This window comes from Apteryx rowi, unplaced genomic scaffold (assembly GCF_003343035.1).
Source record: "Apteryx rowi isolate R43461 unplaced genomic scaffold, aptRow1 scaffold_434, whole genome shotgun sequence".
Taxonomy (NCBI): Eukaryota; Metazoa; Chordata; class Aves; order Apterygiformes; family Apterygidae; genus Apteryx; species Apteryx rowi.
The window spans coordinates 53,762-63,224 of NW_020450688.1; the positions used below are offsets into that span (position 1 = coordinate 53,762).

General features: G+C 60.9%; 2 protein-coding genes across 16 annotated transcripts in view; both read left to right on the forward strand.

Annotated features, from left to right (window-relative positions):
* NF2 (neurofibromin 2) overlaps positions 1 to 1,087 on the forward strand; it is a 38,754-nt gene extending 37,667 nt beyond the window's left edge. For all 15 annotated transcript variants that reach the window (XR_003255296.1, XR_003255293.1, XR_003255295.1 and 12 more), the window contains one exon: positions 290 to 1,087. Coding sequence is in view for 9 of the 15 variants with exons in the window: in XM_026076561.1 (XP_025932346.1) it covers positions 290 to 340 (51 nt within the window). In the remaining 6 variants the exon portion in view is untranslated. The remainder of the gene's footprint in view (positions 1 to 289) is intronic.
* An 8,114-nt stretch (positions 1,088 to 9,201) lies between these two features.
* Positions 9,202 to 9,463, forward strand: part of CABP7 (calcium binding protein 7) — a 5,891-nt gene continuing 5,629 nt past the window's right edge. Inside the window, exon 1 of the mRNA XM_026076575.1 lies at positions 9,202 to 9,241. Within this exon, the coding sequence (XP_025932360.1) occupies positions 9,202 to 9,241 (40 nt within the window). The remainder of the gene's footprint in view (positions 9,242 to 9,463) is intronic.

Sequence of the window (9,463 nt, forward strand, 5' to 3'; positions counted from 1 at the left end):
AAGCGCAGCTGTAGATCCCACCAGCCCAGATTCTTCTGCCCTGAGCGGCTTTATCCGGGCCATGCTTGACGGAGCCAGGAGCACCTGCGTCCCCCAAAAGCAAGGGCAAGGAGTGAGCGCGGATGCTCGGCCCCAGCAGGAGGGCATGTCTGGATGGCACCGGGGCGGGCATGTCGGCAGGACGCGGACGCCGCTGGTGGGGGCTGGGTGCTGCCTCGGTGGGCTTGGTGCGCTGTGGGGGTGGGCGGGAGCTGCGGCCCCCCTCAGCCGCCCCTCTGCTCTCTTGCAGCTCACCCTGCAGAGCACCCAGTCCCGCGTGGCCTTCTTCGAGGAGCTCTAGGACGCACCCGGCCGCCGCTGGCCCCAGCCTCACCGCCGAGGATGCACCCACGGGGGCCCCGCACCAACTGCCCACAGACTCGGCGGGACCGGTGTCAGCTCGGGGGCCACCCATCCTCCTACCTGCTCCGGCGCCCTCGGGTTTTTTCTCATTTCCCTACCTTCCTCTATTTTGTTTTTTTTTCCTTGCATGGTTTTTAGCCGAGCCCTCGGCCACAGCAGGACAGAGCCCACAGTGCCTTCCCTGGGCAAGGGGAGGAGGAGGGCGGACGGGACTCCCCAGCGGCTGGGGGATGCTGGCCCAGCTGTGTCTCCCTCCTTGCAACAGCCTCCTCTTCCTCCTCCTCCTCGCTCCATGAGCCCCAGGGGACAGCGAAAGGGAGAACAGCTCGTGCCAACCCCATGCGATTTTTTTTCCCTGCAAAAACTGTGACAACGCCGGGGGGGCTCGGGGCCGTGGTTGAAGCAGCAGCCGGCACCGGGGTAAATCCCCTCAGCAGCTCCTGAATCTGGGGTGGAGGGGGGCCCGGGGCTCTCCGACGTGTCCCCATGTTCGGCACATCCCGGCCCCGAGCCATTTTATTTAAACACTTACTGCCTTGTATCGCCTCCCCGCGTGAAACCTGCCACTGCAGTTCAGGCAGATTCGGAGCCCTTTTCTATTCCCGGGGATTGTTATACTCAAGAAATAGTGGGGTTTTTGCCTTGGTTTTAATAAAAATTCAAAGCACTAGGAGGGGCGGCTGAACTGTGTTTGCTGTTTTGCTTTTTTTTCCGGAGGGAGAGGTTAGGAAAGCTTGGAGGAGCCCCTGGGTGCCGCCGCGCTGGAGCAAGGTGCGAGGCAGCTTTCCCGAGACCCGTGGCTACGGCTTGGGAAAAGGCGACACCGGACCTGAGCCGGGGCACCCCGGGGGCTGGTGCTGCACCCAGAGCTGCCCTGGCACAGGAGGCGACGCCGGACACTACCAGCGTCACCCAAAGCAAGACCAAATTCCCCTGCTGTGTCCAAACAGGGCAAGGTGGGAGCACCTGGGGGCACCCAAGAGGGGCAGGGTGGGAGCATGTTTTTATCCCCGGCAATAACCCCCCTGCAGAAGCAGCTGGATTGGTTTTTTTCCGGTGTTTTGCTGTGTTTAAGCAGGGCCAGGGGAGCCGGGATTTTGCTTTCGTGCTCCCAGGGGCACCCGCGCGGGAAGTGGGAGATTTTGGGGCTGCTCCATAAAAAGCGGCAGCGAGGGGGGAGGTGGGGGGTGACCTGATTTCCCGGGATCAAACGCGCCGCCGGAGCAGCAGCCGCTGCTATGAATAATGCAGCGGCGCCCGGGGCCTGTGGAGGAGGGAGAGTCGCGATTTGGGGGGATTTAGCCGGGAAACGGGGCCGAGGCTCCCTTGGCGGCTCCGGGGGCAAAGGTGGTAGGAGCAGCTATGCTGGCTCCGGCGCGGGGGTCCCCGTCGTCCTCCTCGCCCCCCTGCCGCGGGCTGCACGAGGCATGAGGCACTTTCCGGAGCCTGCCTTCCGGCCACCCAGGTCACGGGCTTCAGCCCCGCGGAAAGGCCCGGGAATGCCATGGGGCTGCCGAGGTGCCACCCTGCCTGCCGGGATGGGGCCAGGCCTCGGTGCTGAGTGCAGTGTGGCCTCGGGCTGGGGACGCTGCGGATGGCCCAAGCTCAGTGCGTCCTGCTGGCAGGTCCACGGCTGCGCTGCCCAGGGCCGGCTCTGCTTCTCCCTCCAGCCCCGCGGCTGTGGGAACCTGACAGCTTGGCGTCCTCTCAGCCCCGCGCGTTCACGGCATTGCACACTCGCAACACTGTGCTCACAGTATTGCACGCTCGCAGCCCTACATGTTCACAGCATTGCACCCTTGCAGCCCTGCTTGCTCACAGCATTGCACACTCACAGCCCCACACACTCATGGCATTGCACACTCGCGAGACTGTGTGCTCACAGCATTGCACACTCACAGTCCCGCATGCTTACAGGGCCTTGCGCTTGCACTGCACATGCTCATGGCATTGCACACTCGCAGCCCTGCACACTCACAGCATTGCACACGTGCACCCTGCATGCTCACAGCATTGCACACTTGCAACACTTTGTGCTCACAGCATTGCATGCTCGCAGCCCTGCACATTCACAGCATTGCAACCTTGCAACACTGCCTGCTCATGGCATTGCACACTCACAGCCCTGAACACTCATGGCATTGCACACTCGCAACACTGTGTGCTCACAACATTGCACACTCGCACCCCTGCATGTTCACAGCACTGCACACTCGCGACACTGCCCAGTCTTGGCATTGCACACTCACAGCCCTGCACATTCATGGCAGTGCACACTCGCAGCCCTACACACTCACAGCATTGCACACTTGCTGCTCTGCACATGCATGGCATTACACACTTGCAACACTGCACACTCACAGTGTTGCACACTCAAACCCTGCACACTCACAGCATTGCAAACTCACAGCCCTGCACGCTCACGGCATTGCACACTCCCAATGCCACGTGCTCACAGCGCCTGCATCCCGCATGCTCCCAGCCAGCGCTCACTCTGTGCAGGCGCACAGAGTGCAACGCTGTTTCCCGCTCTCCCAGCAATGCCAAACTCAGGCAATTGCAATGTTTCCCCAAGAGCATTTCTGATTTTTTTTCAGTTTTTCATGCAATCAAACCCACCGGCGGCTGGGCAACCCTGGAGCAGGGGTGCAGTCGGTTGCAGCGCCTCGGCCTGATGCCAACCCCCCCATGGCACCCCTGCTCCCTGGGACCCCCCAGCCCCATGGAGCGGGGACGGGGAGGCAGCCAGGGGGCACAGAGCCACACACCAGGGCTGCTCTGCAGCTGCCATTGCAGCCTGTCCCCATTTGCTGGGTGTCCCTGGGTGTCCCCAGGTGTCCCCAGGGTGTGACTCAGCCCCATGTGCTGGGTGTCCCCAGGGGGTCATAGGGCCCCATGTCCCAGGTGTCCCCATGTCCCTGGGGGGTTGCAGGGCCCCATCTGCAGGATGTCCCCATGTCCGCGGGGCATCACATGTCCCTGTGTGCCGGGTGTCCCCGTGTCCCCGCGGCCGTCCCCGCACTCCCGCTTGATATTCTCGCCCTGTCGCCTGTCGCGCCGTGCCGCTGGCATGCATAATTCATGCTGCCRGCCCCGCTGCCAGGGCCCCGCGCCCGACCCCGCCGCCCCCCCGCGCCTGGCTTTTCGGGGAGCAGAGCAGAGCACAGGGCCCTGCGCAGTGTCCCCAGGGGGCACATCCACACGAGCACCGAGCGATTGCAGAGCTGGGGCCGGCGGGAGGGTCCCGCGGTGTCAGCATGTGTGTGCGTGGAAGGGAGCGTGTGTGCACAGTGGAACGGCATTTGCACAGGGCCAGTGCACTGGCATAAGGGAAGGCCTCTTGCACGAGGGCAGTGCATTTGCATAGGGGATTGGCAATTGCATGAGGGAGGTGCATTTGCACAAAGGCAGTGCACTTGCATGAGGGAAGTGCGCTTGCGCAAGGGAACGGCAGTTGCATGAGGACAGTGCATTTGCACAAGAGATGTACTCGCATTCAAGGTGTGCGCGCCCAAGGGAGGTGCGTTTGCGCGAGGCCAGTGCACTTGCACAAGGGAAAGGCCTTTGCATGAGGGAGGTGCACTTGCAGCTGCGTTACAGCCACGTGCACCCAAGGGCAGGGCATTTGCACACAGGAGGCGCGTGCATGGGGCGGTGCGTTTGCATGGAGGGGATGAGCAAGGCAAGTGCATCTGCACAAGCACCAAGTGCTTGCAGGAAGTGCATGCGCACAGGGGCCCTGCATGCCCCATTTGAGGTCGAAGCGGCAGCTCCGGCCGGTGTTGCCTGGGGGCCGCTGTTTTATATTCTGCAGGAGCATCACCGAAAAAGTCACCGCATGGCAGTGGCAGCGAGTGGCACACTGGGACGGTGGCAGTGGCTGGCCACCCAGTGCACGCTGGCATCCCCATCCTTTCTCTGCCTCGCTCCCTCCCAGCTCCAGCCCATTCATCGCCTTTATTCCTTCCTGCCCCTTGTCTTCGAGGAAGAAAGTGGGGGGGGGGGGGAGGCTTAAATTAAAATGGGAGAAGGAGACTAGAAAGGAGTAGCAGAGAGGAACAGCTGAGATGTGGCTCTCTCAGCAGAGATCTGGCAAGCTCAGTGCATCTCCCCCCGCCGCCCAGGGCACCCTCAGCTGGCAGCTGCCGTTGAAAGCCCAAAGCAGGCGACGGGCTGTGCCTTGGCGGTGGCTCCATGGCCACGGGGGCTGCGGGACCAGGGGCAACACGGGCAGAGGAGACCACAAGGGTGAATATACAGAGACCATAAAATAAAACGCACGCGGAAATGCTACGAGTGCTGATTTCTCAGGGCCAGCGGACGATAAATTGTGGGCGGCTCTTTGGGCTCTTTTGCAAAGCGCTGTGACGTGCTGCAAGGAGAGTGTCAGTCCTAGCCCGGGTGCAAAGTCAAAGGAGAGAAGGAAACGAGGAAAATGGCTCTCTTCTTGCCCCCATTCTTGCCACAGCACGTGCAGCCCCCGGGCACGCGACAGCAGCAGCGGCGGCGCTGCCACATCATGCATGCTCTGCCCGGCCCTGCGGCCCTTCCCAGGGCACCAGTGGCTCGGCGCTGGTATGCGGCGCTGCTGGCTGCTGGGGAGACACAGCCCACGGCAGCCCTACCTGGCCAGTGGGGCCACGCAGCAGGCTGTGGGGCCACACTGGGTGCAGGGCCATGCAATGGGGTGCAGGCTGGTGTAGCGGGGTGCAGGGCTGCATGGCAGGGTGCAGGACCACGTGGCGGGGTGCAGGACCACATGACAGGGTGTGGGACCACGTGGTTTGGTGCAGGACCATGCAGCAGGGTGCAGGACCATGCAGTGGGGCGTGGGACTGCATGGTTTGGGGCAGGACCATGTGGCAGGATGCAGGAACCTTCTGGAAGGGTGCTGGACCATGCAGTGGGGTTCAGGACCATGCAGTGGGGTGCAGGACTGTGTGGTGGGGTGCAAAACCATGTGGTGGGGTGCAGGATCGTGCAGTGGGGTGCAGGACCGCATGGAGGAATGCAGGACCATATGGTGGGATACAGAACCATACAGTAGGGTTCAGGACCATGCAATGGGGTGCAGGACCACACAATGGCTTGCAGGAACCGCATGATGGACTTGGGGCTGGACATTGCCCAGGAGCTGCTGCCCCAAGAGCGCAGGGCTCTCAGGGGGACGGAGACACCCAAGGGATCTCGCAGGGAGGACGGAGGGGAGCAAGCAGGTGTTGGTGTCCAGTCCGCACCAGGCCCGATGGACACGAGGACTTGGGGGACGGAGACACTGCCCTGGAGGCACCCACCGCCGTGGGGCTGGCACTGCCCCATCGCCACGGCCAGGCGTCCTTTCGTGCGGCTCCGGGGCCTCCAAATCATGCTGCTGCCGCCACCAGTGCACGCGAAGCTCCAGGGGGTTGCAAACGAGGCCCTTGAGGACGGCAACATGACGGCGGCGGCATCTTGGGGGACGTTCGCCCAGCTTTTAGGAGTCCTGGCATGACCTGCACTGGGGAAGCGCTTCAGCACCTGCAAACTCTCAGGGTAATTAAAAATACTTGACTCTGGAGGAAATGGCTGGTGATTGCAGCCACAGCCCCGCGCAGCCGGCCCGGCCATGGCACTGGTGGGATGGGGCTGGCGTCCCAACACGGGAAGATCAATGTGGCACTGGGAGGTTGCTGCAAGAAAGAATCAAGTGCATCAAAAAAATAGTGATAATGCTCTTACTATAATGCACATTATGGGGAACTTGCCTCCAGCGCCCCGCGGTGCCAGCAGGGGACTTTAAAATGACATAACCCTTGATGACGGCCCCTCGCATCCCCTCTGCACGTTTGGTATCATCGATGCAATATTGCAGAAGACATCCTTATCTGATCACCATCCCTGCAGAGTCCCCCCATCCGATCCCCATCCCAGCAGGGTTCCTCCCATCCGATCCCCATCCCTGTGGGGTTTCCTTGGCCAACCCCCATCCTATCCCCATCCTTTGCTGCTGGAAAGCCTTTGGGGACAGGACTAGGCAACGTCCACTTTTGCTCTCTCCTCTGCAGGGAGAAGTGGGAATTTGAATACAGAAAAGTGGAAGAGACGCGTCTTGCAAATCCATAGTCAAATTAAGTTGGCAAGATAAGATAAGGGCAGGGAAGAAATAAAGCAGGATGAATTCCTGCTCGGCAGAGGGACAGCAGGGAATTCAAAGGGCATTTACAGCTCTGCCAGGGGAGCATGAAAATGAGCCGGAGAAAGCAGGCTCATTAATAAATGAGGAGGTGAAGATTAAATTAAAGATAAATCAGAACTGTCTCTGTGCCAGCCTGTTTTTATGTTTTTTATGTTTTTTTTCAATCTTCTTTACACAAAAAGAAATAAAGACATTGATGTTTGGATGACTAAGGAGTCAGGCAAACCCAGTAAAAAGAAGTACTGATGGGAGGCAAGGCAGCTATCCCGTCACATGGGCACAAATGATGCCCAAGGCGCTGGGTCTGGACCTCCTGCCTCCGGCTCATTACCAGGATCAGCTAATTAATGTGCCGATGGCCAATGTCAGGGGGACGGTGCTTGCAAGGGGGGGGGGGGGACATGGGAGGGACGAGGAGGGAAGTGGAGAAAAGTGACATTCACCTGCTGCCTAGGCTGGCCAAAAGCCCCAATAAAATAGTTAGCAAGGGAAAAATCTGCGCGTGTCCCGAAGGCGAGAGACGCTGGTGCGGCAGAGAGCGCGGTGGGGTTATAAATCCGTCAGCTACTGCGGGCTTCTTAGGCTGAAATTACTGACCTCAGGGGGATGCCAAAGCCTCCGTCCATCCGTCCACCCGTCCGTCAGGGTCCCACATCCAGGAGCACTGTGAGAAACTGAGATTTGCGGGAACCGCTGCACAGGAGGGCAGTGGGGGGCCAGCCCGCCTCTCCCCGTGTGCAGCCCCCTTTGCTAGCTAGACCCAAGGAAAAAGCAGCCCAGATTTAAAATGCAATCCAGCCGCTCTTCAAATCTCGTTTTCCTGCTGTGCTTTTCTGAACAACCTGGCTTCATCCATGGCCACATCCCAGTTCCCGCGCTCGGGGAGGCCACAAGCAGCGCGGCGCGGGACATGGCGGGCAGGGACGGGACTCGGGCTCGCCGGCACGTGGCGGCGCAGGGGAAAAGGCCCCAAAGCTGTCGTCATCTCATTTCTGCAGGATTTAGTTGGTGATTTGCTTTTGACTTCAGAAACTAATGAATTTTCCACTCAGTGCCTCGGATAGGCAAAGGGTGAATTAATGGGAGGGGAACTCCATTAACACCTAGGGGAAAATGATCAGTGAGGAAAAAGGACGAGATTTTTTTCAATCCAGCTGTTTTTTTCCTCCCTTCTTTTTTTCATTCTGTCTTTCTTGTTCTTTGCTGTTTTTTCCCAGGCGGCCGTGGCGGTGGGTTTCCCACACCAGGTGCCCCGCGGCTGTCCCCCACCTCTGAGGCCCCCCGCCACCACGCCGGCACTTCGCACTTCTGCCACTTTGCTCATAGCCGGGAGGTGTCGGGGAAGGGAGGCAAAATTCAGGCTGTGGCGCTCCTTTTTTTTTTTAGCAGGGTTTGTTAAGGAAATGCTGCGTCACGAAGCCTTGCCGCGCCATACTTCGCACCCTGCCCCCCGGCAGCACCAAATGCCACCGGGCTCAGAGGAGGCGCAGGGGTAGAGGGCTCAAAGCTCTCCCCTGGGCTCAACCACAGTGTTAGACAGCAGAGGATCCCCACTGGGCGCAGGCTGGCGAGGGAGCCAGCGCTGCCGGAGGAGCCCTGGTTGAGGCTGGAGTTTTATCAAAGCTGGGAAAACCCACCCACAAGCTGCAGCGTCGCAGGAGAGCTCCCACTTCCTGCGGCTTTGGCCCAAAATCAGCCCCGGGGAGGGCCAAGCATGAGCGCCCCGCAGAGCCGAAATGCACCAGGGACTGCAGGTTTTGCTCTGTTGTACGCTGAATTTCCCTGCTCACGCTGCGAGCTACGCAGGCCAGCTCCAGCTGGGAATCCTGGCTGTCCCCGCTGAGCCACTGGCTGCAAAATCACATTTTTCTGAGCTCAAATGTGGCTTCGAGGGGATCCCACCTGGCTAAAACAAATAGGCGTTTGCAAGGGCAGCTCTGCAAACTCTGGGAGAGAGGTGTTAAAAAAGCCCCTGGCACCAGCGTCTGGCCTTTGCCACTCCCCACGCTGGCAGGTCCTCCTTCCCTTCAGGCAGCCGGAGCCCGGCCGGTGCCCAACGCCAAGGTGAGGGGCTGCCACAGCACCAGGAGGCTACCAAATACCATCCCTGGCGCTCCAGGAGCAAATTTGCCCCTTGAATAACTGCAAAGGGGAAAGAGCGGAGCGTTCAGTGGGGTGACGATGATTTTTTTCCCACTGGTGGGTCTCACTTTTCCCACTCCCCATTTTCCCACAGGTGCAGGCAGGCATCACAGACCTGCCAGGACATCCCATGGACGCGTCCCCAGCAGGTCCCATCGCCCCGGGGCCTGGCCAAGAGGTGTTCACAGCCCCAGGGCCGGCTGTGTGTGGAAATGAATGAGGGGCCTGGGGAAATTGGGTGGCAAAGCAATCGCTTGGGTCAGTGCAGCCCAGGGCTGGGCACTGCATGGCGATGGGACGGAGGGGGTTGCATGCGCCCTGGCGGCCCAGCTGTGCCCGAAAGCACCGGGGGAGCAGCACTTGCCCACCCGCTTCCCCTTGGCGGGGTGAGGCGGGAGGGCGAGGGGCCCCCTCGGCTGCGGCCGGCTCGTCGCCGCTGCCCGGGGCTCCTTCTGCATTTCTGGATTTTTTTGGCCGCTGGGATGTTCGTCCGTTCGGCGGTGGGGGGAGCATGTGTGTACGGTACGTGCGGGCGGCGCGACGCTGCACAGAGGCGAGGGAAAAGCCGGGCGAGCAAGTCTGGAGCGTGAGTCTTGCCCGGGAAACTTAGCGCAAAGCCGGCGCGCCGACGAGGAGGAGGAGGAGGAAGCAGCAGGGCCCCCCTGGCCATGCCGGCTGCCGCGGGGGCCCGGCGCGGCGCAACGGCGAGCCGGCGGCTCTGAGCATCGCCGGCGGCGGGGCCGG